General features: G+C 39.8%; 1 protein-coding gene across 3 annotated transcripts in view; it reads left to right on the top strand.

The window, feature by feature from the left end:
* LOC127514143 (photoreceptor ankyrin repeat protein-like) overlaps positions 1 to 20818 on the top strand; it is a 24372-nt gene continuing 3554 nt past the window's right edge. The window contains exons 1-10 of one of the 3 annotated variants that reach the window (XM_051896624.1): positions 1 to 270; positions 1246 to 1375; positions 10618 to 10758; positions 12979 to 15436; positions 16105 to 16155; positions 18317 to 18649; positions 18748 to 19059; positions 19476 to 19811; positions 20203 to 20327; positions 20457 to 20634. In XM_051896624.1, coding sequence (XP_051752584.1) covers positions 1 to 270; positions 1246 to 1375; positions 10618 to 10758; positions 12979 to 13829 — 1392 coding nt within the window. In that variant the 3' untranslated portion in view covers positions 13830 to 15436; positions 16105 to 16155; positions 18317 to 18649; ... (2 more) ...; positions 20203 to 20327; positions 20457 to 20634. Of the gene's footprint in view, positions 271 to 1245; positions 1376 to 10617; positions 10759 to 12978; positions 15437 to 16104; positions 16213 to 18316; positions 18650 to 18747; positions 19060 to 19475; positions 19812 to 20202; positions 20328 to 20456; positions 20635 to 20818 lie in introns of those variants that run through there. The other 2 variants (XM_051896622.1, XM_051896623.1) reach the window with 2 other exon arrangements.

The raw sequence follows: 20818 nt of genomic DNA on the forward strand, positions 1-20818 counted from the left end.
ATGGCAGCAGTTCATAGCTCTGCCTTTGTGGACCCAAACCTGGGGTCCGGCCCGGATGATGATGAAATCTCATTGTTGGACGAGTCTGACTCTGGAAGTTTGCTCTCTGATGACTCTGTTCTCCCTGATTATGAACGAGAGGACAGGAAAAAGGGGACTGCCAACACACTATATGAGGCTTGTGTCCAAAATGATGCAGAGGCACTGAAGAGAGTGTTGGAACGTGGCGTGACCCGTGATGAGGTCATGAATGTTGACATTAATGGCTGGGTAAGACTGTGCAGAGTATTAAAGAGCGTGAGACTGACTGTCTAATCACAGAGCAGACAGGTCAGTTGCTTTGTCAATAGTGTTTTTAGGAGTGAGCTATAAAAGACTGAGGTAATCCATTAAAAATAGATAACTTTTGTCAACATGGCATTCAAAATATATAACATCACTGTCAACCAATTATGCTTTGGTCAACCTTTATATTAGATGGCCTTAACTACTATGTACTAAATACTTACAAATCTATGGATTTACTATGTAACTACATATTGTTCTGGAAAATTCACATTAGTTTGAGGTTAGGAGCAAGGGTAGAGTTATAGGATTAGGGGTTAGAGTTCTGGGGTAAGGGTTTGGGTTACAGTAAGAAGAAAAGTAAACAATGCAACAACAAATCTTAAGTACTTTAAATGTAATTACAACACATCCATATGTATATACTTGGTAAGTATATTGTATCAAATGTTTAAGGACATAGTATTTAAGGCCACCTAATATAAAGTGGGGCCGATGTTTTAAATAAATTTGTAGGTCACCCATAAAGGCTATTTCAACATGGTTTCCTTTGGGAGTTTAAAATCTTTATGAGTAAAATGGGGTCTGAGGTTAACATTTCTTGAAGAGACTTTTATGTTTAGTACTTTAACAGTGAACTACCAACTTGGACAACCATTGCAGTCCTTATCTAGCAACTTGTTAACAACAGTTTCACAATTCATATTTGAGATATTACTGCATTTACTTTGAAATTTAACAGCATGTGAATTTAAGTCCATTTAAGTAATGTTAACAGACCTTATTGTAAAAAATTATCATGGAAATTCCTGAAGAAACCCATGCCTCAAAGTGTTGCAGGGATATTATGGTTTAGTTGATTATGAAAATGTTGTCTGTTGGTGTGGAGTGTCTATGTTGTCTCTAACCTTTTTAACTGTAAACTGAGAGAGGTCCTTATAACATGATCCTCTCTTCTAGAATGGACTGATGGTGGCTGCATATAAAGGCTTTCTTCCAATTGTTTATGAGCTGCACGGCTGTCCACATCTGGACATCAACCACCAAGATAATGACGGCAACACTGCTCTAATGATCGCTGCTCAAGCTGGTCAGTTGTAATGTGTGATGTCAATTCACTTTTTTTGATGGTAGTTAGAGGAACTACTGCCTGGATTCTTCTAGTTGTAACCCTGTGAATATTTGTACACCTTTATTTTATTTTATTTCATTTGTTTTATTTATTTCAATATTGTGAGTACATACATTGGAGTTTGTATATTATGTCCAGTGTATTCTGAAGTATTTAAAATGCTAGTCAATAAGATATGTCATTGGGTTATTGGTGTGTTCACATGCAACGAGACGTAATGGATAGGGGGAGGAGCGTCGGGCACGAGATTGTGAAACTGGGGGGACAGGGCTTGGCGAACTGTGGACGGAGTAAGATTGTAAAACGCTGTAAAGTTGATTTAGCGACAGTATTTATGTCCTATATCAGATACAGATAGCATATATGTAGACTATATATTTTGACAACGGGAAGGTTTTCCGTGTGTTCAAAAAAGAAAAAAGCCAACTGCATTAGATCTGCTCTGTCCATCGAAGCAGCCGCCATATATTAGAACTGACTGTCGTTGCTCATTATTTCTTCTGTAATCGAGGACCCAGAGGAGTCAGGTACCGCATCGGAGTGTTTTCCTGCGGGTATATGCTGAAAGTGGACTGTTTGTGTTGGAGGAGACCGCAGGCCTTCGTACGTCGGACTCATCGGCCATTTTCGGGTGTGTGACGCATCAGTTATTTCAGTGTTGGACTATTTCCCCCGTGCATCTGGAGGAGACGAGGATCAAAGCTTCGCGTAATCGCTCCTCAGCGCGGCTTGGAGTGTTTCGCTGTAACACACCTGAGTGAGTAGCTAACCAGTTTGACAGGGTACTTTAAAAACTGCGTCATCTGTTTGAGACTGCCATTAAGTGCACCACCGAATAAGGGCCCCAACGAAATCCAAGCGCTTGGTTTACGAACAGTTGTGCACATATAAGTATGAATATGTGATTTAAGTTAGTGTGGATTCATAGAGGTTTACAGCTGCAATTTATAATTGGTATTATCCACCTGACTTTACAGTTTTGTTTTGCTCTGTCCATTCTATGTAATTTACTCACAGTATATAACCGAGGGGTTTTCATTTGATTTCTTCTAAAAAGAAAGCGGATATTTTATTTTTGTTTTAAGTTTTAGAGATTTTTGTTTGGTAAAATAAATAATTCTCTTTGTTACTACTTTTTTGTATTTGTTTTACTGTATATTTGCATTTAATAATTTGATTACAGTGTGGTTTATAAAAAACACAGCCCATAACAAATAGAGAAATTCATTTTATTTAATCAAGAGAACAGTGTACATCATCTATTTTCTTGGTGTATAGTTGACATACATTTTTGGAGGCACCGCGTCAAAGATTATAATTTCTATAGAACATAACTTTACAGAGATAACCCAGCCAACTCACCATCAATTGCTGAAACCCAGGTCTTGCTGATTAACAGTAGTGTTACATTTTTGGAGGCACCGCTGGGATTCGTGTTTCTCTGGATATACATATATATATATTTTTTTTTTTTTCCCCTCTTGGGCTGTTTTTTTTCCTCACTTTTTTATTTGTGTTGTGAAACATTGTGAGACATGGATATTTCTAAGGCTGGCGAATGGAGTCGTCAGGCGCAAATAAATCCATCTCGTTGTCTAATACTCAGCGATGTCCCAATAGATGTGAGGGATGAGACTATCGCAGATGTGCTTAATACAGTGAAGGTATTTGGGCATACCAAAATTCATGGTAAACGGGGAGACCCTACAGGAACTAAGTTGTTCTTGTTGCTTGAAACGAGTAATGATATCGATCCTGATACTGTACCTCCAGAGATAGGGATTCCTGATGAGGTTGGCCCATGGAGGGTACATGTACCTAAAAAAATGGTGACAGATCCTTCTGTGGGAGATGCTGTTTTTCAGGATAAGTTGTTGTCCTTGTTGCAGCAGGAAGGAAAGTCGCTGGAGGATGTGAAGTCTATGTTGGAGCAAGGTCAGTCCTCTAATGTAAATGTTAATCTTGATTTGGTGAATGCTATTGATCGCCTTGTGGAAAAGTGTATCCATGTGCCCAGTGAAACTTTGGGTTACAGGAGATTAAGAGTATTTTCAGGTGTGAAACCAGTACCTGCTGGGGAGGAAGAATATGACCCCTGGATGGAACAGGCTGTCCAAATGATCAGCGAGTGGCAGTGTGCTGATTCTGTGAAAAGGCAGCGTATTGTTGAGAGTTTGCGGGGACCCGCTTCAGATATAGTTCGGTTTCTAAAGGTTAGTAATCCAGCTGCCACAGCTACTGATTATCTGGTTGCTCTGGAAACTGCCTATGGAAATACTGAAAGTAATTCCGATCTTCTTGCAAAGTTCAGGAGTACTTACCAAGGGGAAAGTGAAAAGCTTTCTGATTTTCTTTATAGGCTGGACAAGCTCCTTCATCGCATGCTTGTAAAAGGAGGGGTTGTAGCCGCTGATTTAAATCGCATGCGTATGGAGCAAGTGGTTAAAGGAGCTCGTACTACTGATATGGTAGCACTACGACTAAGAATGACCCACACTTTGCGTGATCCTCCTAGTTTCTCGCAATTGTTACGAGAAGTAAGGGAAGAAGAGGATTGGATCAGGGCTAGAGATGGTAGAAAAGTAGGGGTGGCTGCTGCCTCTGTTCCACAGGCTTCTCTTGTGTCTGAATTGAGCAGTATAAAGCAAGAGGTGAGTGCACTTACTACAAAGATGTCCAAGCTGTTGAAGGGAGCTGCAACTGACTCTGTTCCTGAACATTCTTCAAAAGCAACTGGCCCTGTGTGTCAAGTGGCGGATCCAAGTGCTACAGAAGCTTCCAATAAGCAGAGCACATCCAGGTTTTCTCGGCCTGGAATTTTCTGTTACAAGTGTGGTGAGGATGGTCACACAAAGCGAGAGTGTCGAGGAACTGAAAACCTGAGAAAAGTAAATCAAAAGTTGATCAGTCAGTGTAGGTTTTCGGGAAACATCTAGGGAGCTCCGTGGAGGAACGGCACAGGACTCCCTTTCCATTCCGTTCCACATCTTGTTCTGAAAAAGAAATCGCTTGTTCTTCCGAAATTCCATCTGGCCTGATTGGTCCAACTTCTGAAGTACCAGTTCAAATTGAAGGAATCTACACGAAAGCTTTACTTGATAGTGGCTCTCAAGTCACCATCCTTTATCGAAGCTTTTACGACATGTACTTGAAACACTTACCTCTGTTGCCAGTGGAAAATCTTGAAATATGGGGTTTGAGTTCACACAAATACCCATACGACGGTTATCTTCCCATTAAGCTTGAATTCACCGAAAATGTGGTAGGACTACCACAAATCGTTGACACCCTTGCACTTGTTTGTCCAGATTCTCAGCCAGAGAAGAGAGTTGCTGTTCTGGTGGGGACTAACACCAATATAGTGAGACGCTTGTTTGAGGCTTGTAAACAGAAGCTGGGTGATCACTTCCTACATACCTTGTCCGTACATCCTGTAGTTCGAGAAGTCTATGAGAATATTCAGAAGTCTGACGGCTCACCTGATGATTGTGAGAGACATGGTACTGTGTGGTTCACACAACATAAACCAATTGTTGTAGGGCCTGGAGAATCACGTCAAATTCAGGGTAAACCTAAACTGTTTGTGAAACCTACAGACGTGCATGTCCTGATAGACCAGCCTGATGACACTAGTGTTTCAGATGACTTGCTAGTGAGACCTGAAGTGCAGTCTGTTTCGGTGGTATCTAATCGTATCATCACTGTTACTGTGAGAAACATGTCCACTAAAGATGTGCATCTGAAACGTGGCACGCCAATTGCTCACCTTTACCCTGTCGATATTGTACCTCAGCCCACCGTTGTCGAGAATAAATTGTCCAATACACTAACTCCTGCATCATTTGATTTTGGGAATTCACCCTTACCTGAAGATGCCAAGCAACAGTTGTGTGAACAATTGATGGAGAAGCATGATGTATTTTCTTGTCATGAATGGGATGTTGGACGTTCGAAGAGCACTAAGCATGAAATACGGCTTACTGATTCAACTCCTTTTCGTGAACGTTCTCGCCGTTTGCCTCCTGCTGATTTGCAAGATGTGCGAAACCATCTAATGGAATTGCAGAAATGTGGTATCATCTCTGAATCCAGAAGCCCTTATGCCTCTCCCATTGTGGTAGTGCGTAAGAAATCAGGCAAAGTGCGAATGTGTGTTGATTACAGAACATTGAACAGACGTACTATACCTGATCAATACACTGTCCCTCGGGTTGAAGATGCACTCCATAGTTTAGTTGGGAGCAAATGGTTCAGTGTACTTGATTTGCGAAGTGGGTATTATCAGATTCCCATGGAGGAGGCTGATAAAGAGAAAACTGCATTTATTTGCCCACTAGGATTTTATCAGTTTGAGTGTATGCCTCAGGGGATTAGTGGGGCACCTGCAACCTTTCAGAGAGTTATGGAGAAGACATTGGGTGACATGAATTTTCTGGAAGTGTTGGTTTATTTGGACGACTTGATTGTTTTTGGCAGAACCCTTGAAGAGCACAATCAGCGTTTGCTCAAAGTTCTGGATCGGCTTAGAGAGGAGGGTTTAAAGTTGTCACTGGACAAATGCCAGTTTTGCAGGACGTCTGTGACTTATGTTGGTCACATAGTGTCACAAGATGGCATTGCCACTGATCCATCTAAGGTGGAAGCAGTTGTGAATTGGCCCAGACCTCAGACAGTTACCCAATTGCGATCCTTTCTTGGTTTTTGTGGGTACTATCGACGGTTTGTGAAAGGGTACTCTAGTTTGTGCAGACCCCTCAACCAGCTGCTTAAGGGATATCCACAAAAACGTCAAGGAAAGGAGAACATCCAGAAGTCTGCTACTGATGGGTACTTCAGGCTCTCAGATCCATTTGGTTCTCGATGGGATGACAGTTGTGAGATGGCTTTTCGGGAACTGAAACTCCGTTTAACTCAAGCTCCTGTGTTAGCTTTTGCCGACCCTGAACTACCTTACGTGTTACATGTTGATGCCAGTATGGATGGATTGGGTGGTGTGCTCTATCAACAACATCCAGAAGGATTGCGCCCAGTGGCATTCATTAGTAGGAGTCTTTCTACCTCCGAAAGGAATTACCCATCACATAAGCTGGAATTCTTGGCATTAAAATGGGCTGTGGTCGATAAGCTACACGACTATCTTTATGGAGTAACTTTCGAAGTCAGAACGGATAACAATCCCCTGACTTACATCCTGACTTCGGCTAAGCTAGACGCAACAGGTCACAGATGGCTAGCAGCTCTGTCAACTTACCAGTTCAGCTTGAAGTACCGTCGAGGGTTGAAAAACATTGATGCAGACTTTCTGTCGAGACGGCCTCATTCCAGTTCTGGAGCTGAAGAAAACTGGGAGGAAGTTTCAGCTTCTGGTGTGCGTACACTTTGCCAATCTGTTGAAACACAAAATCAAGTGCGAGGTGTCCTTGAGTCAACTGTAGTGTATCAGCAGAGTGTTCACTTACCCAAGTCTTGTTGTCCTGAGAGTGGAGTGCTCCAAGCTGCTGGGAAAGTTGTATCCTTTACTCAAAATGAGCCAAACAATTCGGACTCCAGTGAGTTAAGGGAGGCTCAGGGGAATGACCCTTGCCTGAGTAATGTAAGGCTAGCAGTTAGCCAGAAGCAATCACCCGAAAGTGTTCAGTTGGACCATGTTGACCTCAAGGCTTTAAAGAAAAAATGGAAGAGTCTGGAAGTGGATCAAGGTCTGCTCTACCGGGTGGTAGGAGGGAAAAATAATCAAAGGTACAGGCAGCTTGTGCTTCCCACTGCTCTTCGCAGTACTGTTTTGGAATCTTTGCATGACAAAAATGGGCATCTAGGCTTTGAAAAAACATACACGCTCGTGAGAGACCGGTTTTTCTGGCCTAGGATGAAAGCGGAGGTGGAAGCTTATTGTAAAAATTGTGATCGCTGCATCATGAGGAAGACTTTGCCTCAGAGAAGTGCTCCTATGTCACACATGCACAGTTCTGGTCCTCTGGACTTAGTCTGTATTGATTTTCTAACAATTGAGCCAGACACCCGAAATGTAAGTAATGTGTTGGTCATTACTGATCATTTTACTCGATATGCTCAGGCTTTTCCTTGTAAGGACCAGAAAGCATTGACAGTTGCGAGAACCTTGTGGGAGAAGTATTTTGTTCATTATGGCCTGCCAAATAGAATACATTCTGATCAAGGGCGGGATTTTGAGAGCCGTTTGATCAAGGAGATGTTGGCTATGTTGGGAGTAAAAAAATCCCGCACTACTCCATACCATCCACAAGGGGACCCACAACCAGAGAGGTTTAACAGGACACTTCTCAATATGCTTGGCACATTAAATGCACATCAGAAATCAAGGTGGAGCCAGCATATTGCCCAGTTAGTTCACTCATACAATTCTACCCAAAATGATGCGACTGGGTATACACCGTACTTCCTCATGTTTGGGAGAGAACCCAAGTTACCGGTGGATGTGTGTCTCGGGGTTCGGTCTGATGAAGATTCACCAATTTCCTATGGGAAATATGTAGAAAGAGTGAGGCAACAATTAAAGGATGCGTATGAATTGGCAACGGCTGAATCTGCACGTGCAAACAAAAAAAACAAACTGAGGTATGATAAGCGAATGCATCTTCAGAGCCTGAGTCCGGGAGACAGAGTACTCATTCAGAACCTTGGGTTAAAAGGAAAGCACAAACTTGCAGATCGGTGGCATTCCGTACCATATGTGGTAGAGAGTCAGTTGTCAAACTTGCCTGTCTATAAGCTGGTTCCAGAGAGTGGTAATGGGCCTAAAAAGGTTCTCCATAGAAACCATATCTTGCCCTTGAAATCACAAGTGATAGTGAGTCCAGAAAGTGAGAGCCCGAGTCCTTTACCAGTTCGTAAGACCAGAAAGAAACGAAGTGGGAATGAAAAGCCAGTGTCTGATCCTGTTTACCCCGAGCAGAGAGATTTTTCCTCATCTGATTCCGAGTCAGAATATGGTTATGGTCCTTTTATGTATGTTGATCCTAAATCTGCAGAGCTTGAATATCCAGATCAAGACCGGCAAAATAGGCATGCTGTTGTGCCTGATGTTTGTAGTTTAGGTCAACTGTTGGGAGATCCAGATGAGACTCTAGATACAGTAAATGTTGACACAGAAATAATGGGTGGTGAAAGTGAGATTGAACAGCACCTTGAACATACCGATAACCTACCTGAGCCCAGTGTTCCAGTGACTTCTAGGGTAGAACCGTCGGATGTGTTTGATACTTCTCAAGTGCGGAGATCTGAGAGGCAAAGAAAACCCCCTGAGAGATTTACTTATCCTGAGCTAGGAAGACCTGTTAAGGAGACAATTGTTACTTCCTATTGTTGTGAGGTTGGGGGACATGGAACTGAGTCTTCATGTTTTTGTAAACCTGGTGAAAATAAACATGTCTGGTGGTGTAATTCTCAAGCATTGTGTAATATGTGCATGAGAAACTCAAAGATTTTTCCTTGCACAGTCCCTAGAGTATGAGTCTAGAATTAATCATTCAAATGCACAGTTTGAGCATACTTATTTTTATTTTCTTTGTGTGTTCTTTTTAAGTCCAGACATGGGGTCATGCTGGATTTTGGTGGGGGGAGAGTGTAACCCTGTGAATATTTGTACACCTTTATTTTATTTTATTTCATTTGTTTTATTTATTTCAATATTGTGAGTACATACATTGGAGTTTGTATATTATGTCCAGTGTATTCTGAAGTATTTAAAATGCTAGTCAATAAGATATGTCATTGGGTTATTGGTGTGTTCACATGCAACGAGACGTAATGGATAGGGGGAGGAGCGTCGGGCACGAGATTGTGAAACTGGGGGGACAGGGCTTGGCGAACTGTGGACGGAGTAAGATTGTAAAACGCTGTAAAGTTGATTTAGCGACAGTATTTATGTCCTATATCAGATACAGATAGCATATATGTAGACTATATATTTTGACAACGGGAAGGTTTTCCGTGTGTTCAAAAAAGAAAAAAGCCAACTGCATTAGATCTGCTCTGTCCATCGAAGCAGCCGCCATATATTAGAACTGACTGTCGTTGCTCATTATTTCTTCTGTAATCGAGGACCCAGAGGAGTCAGGTACCGCATCGGAGTGTTTTCCTGCGGGTATATGCTGAAAGTGGACTGTTTGTGTTGGAGGAGACCGCAGGCCTTCGTACGTCGGACTCATCGGCCATTTTCGGGTGTGTGACGCATCAGTTATTTCAGTGTTGGACTATTTCCCCCGTGCATCTGGAGGAGACGAGGATCAAAGCTTCGCGTAATCGCTCCTCAGCGCGGCTTGGAGTGTTTCGCTGTAACACACCTGAGTGAGTAGCTAACCAGTTTGACAGGGTACTTTAAAAACTGCGTCATCTGTTTGAGACTGCCATTAAGTGCACCACCGAATAAGGGCCCCAACGAAATCCAAGCGCTTGGTTTACGAACAGTTGTGCACATATAAGTATGAATATGTGATTTAAGTTAGTGTGGATTCATAGAGGTTTACAGCTGCAATTTATAATTGGTATTATCCACCTGACTTTACAGTTTTGTTTTGCTCTGTCCATTCTATGTAATTTACTCACAGTATATAACCGAGGGGTTTTCATTTGATTTCTTCTAAAAAGAAAGCGGATATTTTATTTTTGTTTTAAGTTTTAGAGATTTTTGTTTGGTAAAATAAATAATTCTCTTTGTTACTACTTTTTTGTATTTGTTTTACTGTATATTTGCATTTAATAATTTGATTACAGTGTGGTTTATAAAAAACACAGCCCATAACAAATAGAGAAATTCATTTTATTTAATCAAGAGAACAGTGTACATCATCTATTTTCTTGGTGTATAGTTGACATACATTTTTGGAGGCACCGCGTCAAAGATTATAATTTCTATAGAACATAACTTTACAGAGATAACCCAGCCAACTCACCATCAATTGCTGAAACCCAGGTCTTGCTGATTAACAGTAGTGTTACATAGTGTTACAGTACAGCCTAATATTGTTGAGTTTTGTGAATATGGTGCAATAAGTATAATTTACATAAAATAGAGGTGTATTTGTATCAAAAAGAATGACAATGACTTCATGTTAAATACAGTTTGAGTTACTTATTACTGTTTAGGGAATTCACCCCATTTCTTTATTTTGTATATCTTCATAAATACAATGTAAAAAAGTTCTAAATCTTTCTGTACACAGGTCATGTCTCCATATGTAACTACATCATGAATTACTTCCCTGGAGCAGAGACTGAGATCAGAGACAACAGAGGATTCACTGCCCTCATTAAAGCTGCCATACAGGGCAGGACTGATGTGGTGGCAGCTCTTATAATGCACGGTTAGTAATTGAATCATGTCTGATGTATGAGCATTCCATATATTGCTTATATATTTATCACATCACTAGGAAGAGATAAGAAGTCACCAAATGACCCACATAGCTAATCAAGAATGGCATAACTGGCATTGACCCAGTTCACCTCAGTAGCACCTATTAGATTAATTAATTAAGCAGCCAAGCATAAGATCTGTGGAAGGTGCAGAATAACAGGCCAGGTTTGGAACAAGTGACTTCTGACACAGCATTTTAGACAAACTCCTTTTTTCTTTTTTTTACCTAAAATAATTGTACATCTTAACTAATCCCTCTCACTTTGAATGGGATGACTCTTCTGCTCTCTCCACATTCTTCTTTAAAGGATTAGTTCACTTTTAAATAAACTTTTGCTGATCATTTACTCACACCCATGTCATCCAAGATGTCCATGTCTTTCTTTCTTCAGTCGAAAAGAAATGAAGGTTTTTGATGAAATCATTCCAGGATTTTTCTCCATATATTATGGACTTTAATGGACACCAAACGGTTCAAGGTCCAAATGACAGTTTCAGTGCAGCTTCAAAGGGCTTTAAACGATACCAGACGAAGAATAAGGGTCTTATCTAGCGAAACGATCGGTCATTTTCGGAAAAAAAAAAAAAAAAAAAAATGTAAACGTATATGCTTTATATAAACAAATGTCCTTTTAAGTGCTTCCGCCAAAACCGCCTTTCCGTATTCTCCAAAAAGTTTACGCTGTATGTCCTACGCCTACCCCAGAGCCTACCCTATTCAATTTACGGAAAAAATGTAACTGGCGCTGCGTTCGTTCCGTAAGTTGAATAGGGAAGGCGTAGGACATACAGCGTAAACTTTTTGGAGAATACGGAAATGCGGTTTTGGCGGAAACACTTAGAAGGCGAACATTTGTTTATATAAAGCATATACATTTACATTTTTTTAGAAAATGACCGATCGTTTCGCTAGATAAGACCCTTATTCCTCGTCTGGTATCGTTTAAAGCCCTTTGAAGCTGCACTGAAACTGTAATTTTGACCTTCAACCGTTTGGAGACCATTGAAGTCCACTATAAGGAGAATAATCCTGGAATGTTTTCATCAAAAACCTTCATTTCTTTTCGAATGAAGAAAGAAAGACATGAACATCTTGGATGACATGGGGGTGAGTAAATTATCAGGAAAAGTTTATTTAAAAGTGGACTAATCCTTTAAATTCTCAGGCTACTCAGGCTTCTGTCAGTGTGCACATTTTAATGTAGCCTTTAAAGTCGGCATGAAATCAAAATTGACAACTCTTTTTTTTTTATGGAACATTGTAGTATTTATTATCAATAATTTATCCGTGCACTTCATTATTTTTTTTAAAATTCATGCGACCAGAGCGTTTTTAGATTCATTCCTATGGAAGTTGAGCGTCACGCTTAACATACGCACGAGCGTGAGGCTCAACTTCCATAGGAATGAATCGAAAACGCTCACTCCGCACCAACGGATACGCACAGTCAGTCAGTCATTCAGTCTCACGCGCTCTCTCGCTGTTTAGTGCCATTGACCGCCCTCGTCATCCTCAATAAATAAAGTACTTACAGTAACATGAGGGTGCTCGCAGTCAGTCCGGTGGAGAGAAATTCCCCACTGACTGCAAACAGGCATTCAGATCTGCCTCCATTTTGTTAGCAACGCCCAACTTCCAACGATCCAATCAATTCCCGAAGGACGAAATCAAGTCCCGCCCTCTTATTTCAGATGCCGTTTCACTTGGATAGATGTCACAGTAGAGAAGAAAAGAGAATCGCAACTTCCGCTTTAATGCAGACTTTAAATTTGTTAAGTGACACGTGAAAGCCAAGTATAGTAACCCATACTTGGAATTTCTCCTCTTAACCTATCCAGTTGCACGCACATGAGGAGTAGTGTGTAGTGAGCAGTGGGCAATCATTTTTGCTGTGGCACCCAGGGAGTGATTGGGGGTTAGGTGCCTTGCTCAAGGGTACCTGCTGGTATTGAGACTCGAACCCGCAACCATCGGGTTAACAGTCTGACTCTCTAACCCCCCTCCAACCCTTTTTTTAAGATGTCCAGCTACTCTGCTTTTATGATGGATAAAATCTTTTTTTGAAAACCATAATCCTCCAGCAACTCTCTAATACACAATATATCTGCCAAGGATTTTGGTACTATTATTATTATTATTTTAATTCTCTGTACTGTTCTGTCGTAGGTGCTGACATAAATGCCGTAGACACCAACCGTGGTAAATGTGCACGTGACTGGGCGCTGAAAACAGGTCGCTTTGACACACTGACACGTCTGCGCCACCTTGTACTCCATCCCACAGCGGAACAGTTCTGTGACACCTACGTCCCAGAGTGGCCCAGCCTTAAGTTGCTGGTCAGCAAAGCAACAGCTCAAAAGAGTGCAGGCCAGAAGTTGACTCATCATCTCAAGAGTACGTTCGGTTTCAGTTTCCCACGTGACCCACAGGAAAATGGTGTCATGGATCACATGGTACGAATGACCACCAGCTTACGCAGCCCGCTCATAGCCACGGCCACACGGCCGCTTTGCCCAAGCAGCCCTCCACAGGTAGGTAAACGTCGGCTGGCTGTGGCTGAGCTGATGCAGAAGCACTCAGAGAAAGAGCTGGAGGAGAGTTCGTTGTGCCATCGAAACAACTCCGTCTCCTCCATTTCTCCATCTATCCACTCTGTCGAGTCCGTCTCTGTGTCCTGCTGTGCCGAAACAGAGAGGCGTGGAAGTGTGCTGTCCATTGCTCAGTCCGGTATGCGCACCTTCATTCCTCGTAGCGTAGCGTCAAGGCGCAACAGTGTTTTCCCCTCAGGCTGTGTCCCACAGATCAAAGTCACAAAATCCTCTGAGCCCACCCCAAAGAAAGAGAAGAAGAAGAAAAGACAGAAAGGTTACCTGGAGCCTCCAAAGTGGAAGTATAAGGAGGCCAAGGATGAGAAGAAGAAAGAGAAGAAAGCATTGAAGGAAAAGGAAGAGAAAGAAAAGGAGAAGAAAAGCAAAGACAAGGATAAAAGAAAAAAGAAAAAGAGTGATGATGACTAAGGTGGGATTTCTGAACTCTTTTAAACTCTTTTAAATCTCTCAGTCTCAGTGAGGGTGTAGATGCCCTCAGTGTAAAGGTGTGTGGGGCAATGCTTGATGACGAAATCAGTGAAGTAATGCAGTGAAGAACGCAAAAGAAGAAGTGCATTTTGAAACCTCAGTGGTGCAGTCCTGTCTCACGAAATCACTTCCTACTGTTATTGCCAGTTTAAAGGGGAAATGTATCTACGATCATTTCAGTCAGTCTCATAGGATAAAGCAAACAGTTCAAGATATCTGATTGGATGACTTACATGTAGGATAATTCCTAAATGAATTCTGCATTGTGTCTTTAAATAAACCACCTACATAATCAGAACTGAATATTTCAGTTCATTTATTGAACAATTTGATTATTCATACAAATAAATTTAAAAAACAACAAATTTACCATAGCTTCTCCATAAATATATATTTAAATGCTGTGGATTACATATTTGCAAAACTATTGTATCCCACAGCAGACATGCAGCCACAATTCAGCTGCTGATAAAATGAACATTTAGAGGTTTTTTTTTTTAGGTTTTTTTTTACAGCAACTGCTGAACTGTTTTTTGCAGTGTAAACTCTAACAAAATGCTATCATGACTGACTTGATCATGTATTATGTTTGTAAATATGTATGATCCATTGTAAGATGCTGTAAATATGATTTAATAAAATATGTATCCTGTAGTACACAAAAAATGTCTTATTCGGCTTTTTGTCACACTTTCTTCCACCTTTGTATCATCTCTGACAGAACGGCAGGGACTGACGTGAGGCTGAACAGTCAGTAATCTGCTCTCTCACAGTTACACAACACAGCCATCCTGAGAGCAGCAGTAAAGCCATGCAGGATTAGAGATCTAGCCGGGTCACTCAGGCCAAGCAGAGGCCTCTGGCTAAGTTTGGGATCATGGGCCATGGCTTCTAAAGGACATGCTTTGGAATCACTTTTGTAGTGATAAGATCTCTTTATCAACAATGGGAAGAGAAATACTGTGCACCCAGTATTACAAAACAAAAGGACTAGATTTGAACTAAGAGATGAGCAGAATGTGTGTATGTGCAGAGGTATACAATTTAAAAGAAATATGATGAAATATTCATTTACTTTTTTATTGTATGGACAGAGGTATCGACATAAATTATGGTTAATGTGGAAATATAAGTGAATTGTACAAGATTTTCTTTTTTAAATATCTCACTTTTTGGTGATTTATTTAAGCCTTTATCATCCAAATGTAAAACTAAAATAAATAAATAGATTTCATTTTAATACAAAAATACTCAAGATTGATTTTTAAAAAAATATTATTTGAAATAGAATTATTTGAATACATTACACACTGTATATAGTGGACTAAAAGATATTTTAAATGAAAAAAAAAGTGTTACATCCTTTTTTTGGGTCAGTATCCTTTTTTGGGGGGTGTCAATGAACTTCCTGTTGGTTACTTAATGCAGAGTTTCACCAGTTGGGTATTTCAGCTCTGCTTTGTTGTGGATTTAAGCAGTTTTCATTCGTACTGTGTCACAGTTTCATTTACTTTTTCCTGTCAGAATGTTTCTCCCCAATATAAGTGGTAAGTGTTTATTTCGTTTTCCTGATGTTTTTGAAGTAAATCTTGCTTATCTAATTGGAGTAGGCTACATTGTCCATCAGAGGAACATTTAATTAAATTTAGCTAATTGCAAAAACGTGTAGCTCTGATTTCCATTTCAGTTATTTAAAATTGCAGTAAATTGCAACTAATGGTTTAAATTAGATCATGTGAATCAGGGCTAGCTGAAGAACTTGCTTTTTTCTCCCCCAATTCTTCCTAGTGCAACAAAATATACAACATATTTGCAGTTACTAGAAGAGAACTGGCTTAATAGATAGAGCTGTCACTATTATTATAAAAATATCACCATAAATTGGTCTAATAACATCTACATTCCAGTGAGCAGGACTGTTCAGATGCAGACTGGTCGGTTTGGCCAATTAAGCAATAAACGTCAAAAACAGTACTCTTCTGAATCTTGAGTTTGTTTGACTCACAATATTATACTTTTGTAAAGTACAAATATATTTTCAACCAGTAGCCTAAAAATATAAATAACTATATTAAGGATTTAAATAATTTATTTGGGTTTAAATAATGTCTTGTTTGCTCCTCAAGTATAAAATGTTGAAACTTGCACATTTCATGTACTTTAACTTGGGAAGTCCTGTTTTTCACAGTATATTGCAATCTTTCTTTCTTCATAGCGCTAGCTGTGGTGTGCTGGATAATGTGTGTGAGAATCACAGTGTCCCAGGGTAAGAATCATTTCATCTGAATAATCTACTCCTTACAGATGCAGAAGCACACATATGGTCAGTACAAGGAAAGAAGGCAGTTTTTTCCAGTTAGGTGACAGGTCATATAATCTTACATATATCTGTCATGCTGTTTATGTCAGGGTTATGTTCTGTTTTCTGTTCTGTGACCCAGTTTCCCAGCGTGTTTGATTTGTTGTATTCAGTTCACCTGTTGTCTATTAATTAACTCATTAGCTCCTCATTTGGTTTAGTATTTGTACTCCTTGTGTGTCTGCAGTCTTTGTCCTGTCTACATTAATGTTAAGAAGTTTTATGTTTATACGTGAGTTATTATATTAAAGACTGTTCATCTTGACCCTTCATCTTCGTGAGTTACTTATATCTTATTGTCTAATTGTTCTTACCAACTTGTCCTGTTTATAAAAAAAATGCATTAATGAAAGACTTTTAGGTTGTCAGGGTTCTTTTAAAAAAGTACATAAGTTGTCTGTGCAAAAAGATAAACGGAGTGTCTATTTACACTAAGTGCAAATTTGTTGGCAAATGGTATTTACACTAACTCTGCCCACCAATGTCTGGTTGGGCCACTCAAGTTTTACAAAAGACAGAAGGAATAAAACACATTCAGTAGCACAGCAGTAGTGAGTAAGGTTTGCAGACCTGGCTTTTAACGCGATCAGTGGGGGTTTGAATCCGTCTTTTGCCGAGCTCGCATTTATTTTCAGTAAAAATGGAGATAATGTTTCAAAAGAGGAAATAAACTGTGAACAAGTGTTTAATAATATTAAAAGTGTTTATTGGGTAGGGTTAGAGGAAGGTGTAGGGAGGGTTTTTATTCTCCCAATTAGGCAACATCCATTTAATAATTGTAGGCCTATCCTGTTAATGTACAAAAATACTTGGGTGCAAATAGTATCTGCCAATATAAAGTAGATAGCATATAATTACTATTTACTCTTATTTAAAAGAACTGATACTTTTACATTGTGTAAATAGAATCTATCGCTATTTTCACCTAGTGTAAATAGCATATCGCTAAGAAAATGCTGCTATTGTCACTTATTGTAAATAGAATATATTGCTATTTTCACTTAGTGCAAGTAGCCGCTGCCAAAGTTAAATGATCATAAAATCTGATGCATAATAATATAATGTTAATGCCGCATTCCAGGCAACTTGTAACCCGTGTTTTTCCAACCTTCTACCAGTGAAAGTGCACTGGAACGGCAGTCAAACCCGTAACTTCCCACCCGTGAACTCGTACTAGATCGATGTACTACTCCCAGTTCCGCGCTCTGACGTCACATAGCCCGCGAAACAACAATGGCATCCCTTACGGATGCGGTGTTTATGCAAGTGCACGGTAAAATAACATAAAATAAAAGGTATAACAGCTTCTCTTGCCTTATGCGCTGTTTTTCCTCCTCCGTTTCCCTCAAATAAGCAAGGAGTAAGCACCTTTGGCGATAGAAATAATTGTAAATGAGCATAAGCCCCGTATGGTCCGCCATGCTGGTTTGTTTAAACTCAGGCAGCTTGACGCGACTTGCCTGGAACGCTACAAAGTCGTGAGTCGTGGTTTGAAGTCGTGACTTACGGGCTCAAAAACCTGCCTGGAACGCAGCATAAGTTCTCCATGCCTGCACTAACATGTTGATATGCAGGTTCTCTTCTTATTGTGCATTACAGTTCAAACGTTTTTGTCCATAGATTTTTTTTTTTTTTTTTAAATCATTTATGTTTTTGAAAGGAGTCTCTATTATTACAATTTATAATAACTGTTATCTATTTTAATATATTCTCAAGAAATGGTTGTGCTGCTTAACATTTTTGGTGGAAACTGTGAAACATTTTTTCAGGATTCTTTGAATCGAAAGTTCAAAGAAACCTTTTGTAACTTATGTCTTAATTGATCAATTTAATGTGTCCTTGACTAATGAAAGTAATTTCTTTTCCACAATACACAAACCTTTGAACAGTAGTGTATGACTGCCAAGGTCAGTGCATCCTAACACTAAATAAAAACAAATTCCATGATTTGTTTTTATTTAGTGTTGCTTGTATGGTTTGCTGAATATAATAATTGATTTGAAATGAACAAGCACAAAGTGACTAAACGATCCAATATTGCATTAATAAGTCTTTTTCTGTTCTCCAGCATCTGTTCCAGCCCCTACATTGAAGTTCGCAATCAGCGTAAATGCAAAGAATATTGAGCTGAACACTCTAGTCGACATTTACTGTGACACTCCTAAAGGTGCTCCGTATCCTGTAAATGTGTTTGTGGGCAAGCTGGAAAGCCCCTCACAGACCCCAGAGACCACAGAAGCCTGGGTGACCTCTGACGTCGTCCATTATGTGAAATCAGTGGGTTTCATAATCCCTGCAATAGCCAAGTATGAAGGGAAAATTGTGTGCTGGTACCAGTCCACTCGGACTGAACTGAAGAATTCTTATTCTGAATTCAGTAATCCTGTTACGTTAGTCGTATGTAAGTTTAATTATGCATAGATGAGTGTATTTTAGCATTTTAGATTAGAAATGTTTTACTGAAATGTCACTCTGTTTCTCTCTCTTTCCCTTTACCAGCTGCCCTCCCTGCTCCCAAAGTGTCTTTGCACCCCAATCTCTTTCCTGTGGGTGGGAATTACTCTGTGTACTGTAATTCAAACGCTGGCCCAGTCACAAACTTCACATTAAGTCTGTATCGCCGCATCCTCTCTGTCACACCCGAAACCAACTGGACCATCGTTGGTTCATTGTTTCTCACAGATAACCCTAATATCGTTTTAAGAGGGACGAATGCAGTCATCCCAGAAGAGTTTGCCTGCGATATGGAGATGTTGTACAATGGAAAATTCATGAGTTCACCTAAGTCTAATATTGTGAAAGCCATCCCAGGTACAGAGAATCAAAGCATTTTTTTTGTATGTATGAGAGTTTATGTGTGCTTATACTGTATATACAGACTCAAAAGACTTAATGGAGCTCAGGATGTTCATTTTAAACCTCTTTAGGAGAAATATAAAAATGGAATAAAAGAGTATTAAACTGTAAAATTAATGTGGATAAATGGGTGAGAAATTGGAGTCTAATTTGAGATTGTTCATATCTTTTCTAAAAGAAGGAGACTTGGTTGAGACTAATAGGTGTTGAGATCTGAGATACCAAATCTGAGACCAAATTATTTAACTGATGTCTAGGAAAAAAGAAAATTGAGATCTTATTTGTGATTTTTCTTTCCCACGTGTTTATATTCATTTCAAGTCTATGTTTTCTAAAGCCATGGTGCGTTGTCTTCACTTGTACTCCATTAGAAGAGCTTCCGGTTCACCTCTGGGAGCAAGAATCAGAAAACCCCTGTCTGGGGTACCTGGATGTCAAGTTCAGAGGCCAGTGGCAACCTGTTTGTCAGAAGGAAGTTGATACCGAAGCCGATGCATCTGCTGCTATTGCTACGGCTAAAGTGGTATGCAGGGAACTGGGATGTGGGAGTGTGCTGGAGTGGAAGAGGATTTTGGACAACAACCGGCCATTTTCATTCGCAGTTGGGGGTATCAGATGCAGTGGGAAAGAAGAAAAGACCAGAGATTGCCCAATGGGTGATTTTGAATTGTGCGATAAGAGAGGCATTCTCTACATAATTTGTTCAGGTGAGACAGATTGAGATTAATTGTACAAAATTTTTGCAATGTCACTTTATACGAAAATATATTTTTTTTTAAGACCCAATGAAATGACAAGCACAGTTTTCATGAACCACTGTGCTACTTGCTAGTTGGCTGCAGGTATTAGAGGTGTAAAACTGGACAAAAATCTGTGTAGTGCCAGATGAATCTTCAACATTTTGTCCCATTTTCCCAGAAGAGAGTTTTTATTGTAAATTTTAATGTATGTGTGCTGTATATCAGCTAAAGGTTAATAATGTCGACATTAAGGAGTACACTACATAAGCTTATGTATGACTTCATGGGTTCTGACTAAATTTCTGCATACTTTGTACCTTTCTAATAAATGTCTTTATTTTACTCTCCCCTTTTCCAGATGCATTGCCCGTTCCTAAACTGTCTGTGATGACTTATGGCCCTGTCTCCAAATTGTATGTCAAGGACAAAGAAAATGTGAAAATCACCTGCTCCGTTAACTCAACTTATTTAAAACGCGACTATGTAACTCACCCTATTCACACTTGTACTCTTAATTCTGTTACACTGAATTGTTCGTAAATACATTGCAAATATTGTTTCTGGTACATATACAGCAGTTCTCTTTTCAATAGTGTTTTCTTTCCTGTTCAGGGGAACTTCATTTTTAGAAAGGATGGTACTGTTTTGAGAGAAATGTACATAAGTCCACTCACCTCTGTGTCTAACACAGAGTCTGACAAAGTGGCTGGAGAATATGAATGTGCATACCAACTTTATTCTTCAAAAATTAGACCGTTGTCTCAGCCCAGCAATACAGTCTTCATTTACAGTGAGTTCTTATAAAAAAACAACTTTTTAATCCAGTCCATTTTTTTTTTCTTTCTTTTTTTTTTTTGCAGTTATGCTCTTGATTTATTTGTTTTAATGTAGAATTTTAAATAACAAACACCAGGGGTCAGTGCTGAGCTACTAATTTGTAATTTTTACGTCATTAAAAATTACCCCTAAAGAAT

This window comes from Ctenopharyngodon idella, chromosome 6 (genome assembly GCF_019924925.1).
Source record: "Ctenopharyngodon idella isolate HZGC_01 chromosome 6, HZGC01, whole genome shotgun sequence".
In the NCBI taxonomy this organism is placed as follows: Eukaryota; Metazoa; Chordata; class Actinopteri; order Cypriniformes; family Xenocyprididae; genus Ctenopharyngodon; species Ctenopharyngodon idella.